Source organism: Atta cephalotes (genome assembly GCF_000143395.1).
Source record: "Atta cephalotes unplaced genomic scaffold scaffold00076, whole genome shotgun sequence".
NCBI lineage: Eukaryota > Metazoa > Arthropoda > Insecta > Hymenoptera > Formicidae > Atta > Atta cephalotes.
The window spans coordinates 1,006,799-1,007,858 of record NW_012130140.1 but is presented as its reverse complement, the minus strand read 5'-3'; the positions used below and the strand labels follow the sequence as shown (position 1 = coordinate 1,007,858).

The window sequence follows — 1,060 nt, the reverse complement described above, 5'->3', positions numbered from 1 at the left end:
TTACTTTTTTGCTGCTATTATACCTTCCAATTGAGTCTGAAAAAAAAATTATAATTGATTATGTATATATAATACAATCATTGATTTATGTAATAATAATGTTTTATAATATGAATAATACTGTTTAATTCATAACGATTTAGTAAATTTATATAGAATAATCAAATTGAAAATACATTTTGCAAAGTATGTTTTGCAATTATATTATTTCATTTTATGCATTTAAAAATATTTATATTTTTGTAGCTCTCCATCTATATTTATGTTATTATAATTAATCTCTTCTAAACAATTAGATAAGAGACAATAATTAAAATACAAAAAAATCTAAATACAAATATTTTGTAAAATGCTTAAAATACAGATATATATACAGAGCTACATAAATACAAATATTTAAGATATTGCAATACATGAACATCTATAACATAAATGCTCCCGTACTATCTCAAAATCGAATAAATATTTTTACCTTTAATTGCGTATTTGTTTTTTTAAGAAATTGCACTTCCTCCATATGTTTTTTTTCCTCCGCTTCCCTTAATTCAGCCGATCTTTTCTCAGATTGATCATACTTGAGTCGTAATTCCACAATTATTCTCTCCAGCTCAATTTTTTGTACTTTCAATTCCTCGGCTGTATTAATCAAATCTTCTTTGCCTTGCTCGGCCTGTAAAAATGACATCTTTCATCAACGATTGTATATTTATGATAGTAAATTTTATAGACTGCAATAGTAAAATAGTATTCTGTACGTGTCTTATATATAAACGCGAAAAAATGTGTATGATATTAGAAAGATAGGTACTTGCAATGCTTTACGCATCCCGAAAGCGATACTACTTTGATACAATGTCTGATACGCAGCTAATGTCATTTTGATTTCGTCCCGTACTCGCAATAAAAGTAATCCACGTTCGGCGCAGTTTATAGTTACTTGTCGTATTAATTCATCTGAGAAACATGTAATAATATACAATTTACTCAACCATATATTTCAATTTAGATATAAAAAAATTTAGATATACATGAGCATGTACATATGCACGTATATACCGAA

At 26.4% G+C, this 1,060-nt stretch overlaps 1 protein-coding gene across 1 annotated transcript in view; it reads right to left on the bottom strand.

Moving 5' to 3' along the window:
• Nucleotides 1-1,060, bottom strand: part of LOC105624365 (axonemal dynein light intermediate polypeptide 1) — a 2,969-nt gene continuing 1,909 nt past the window's right edge. Inside the window, exons 3-6 of the mRNA XM_012205730.1 lie at nucleotides 1,057-1,060; nucleotides 809-954; nucleotides 473-670; nucleotides 1-36 (exon numbers count right to left, since the gene is read on the bottom strand). The exon at nucleotides 1,057-1,060 is cut by the window's right edge and continues 129 nt beyond it. Coding sequence (XP_012061120.1) covers nucleotides 1-36; nucleotides 473-670; nucleotides 809-954; nucleotides 1,057-1,060 — 384 coding nt within the window. The remainder of the gene's footprint in view (nucleotides 37-472; nucleotides 671-808; nucleotides 955-1,056) is intronic.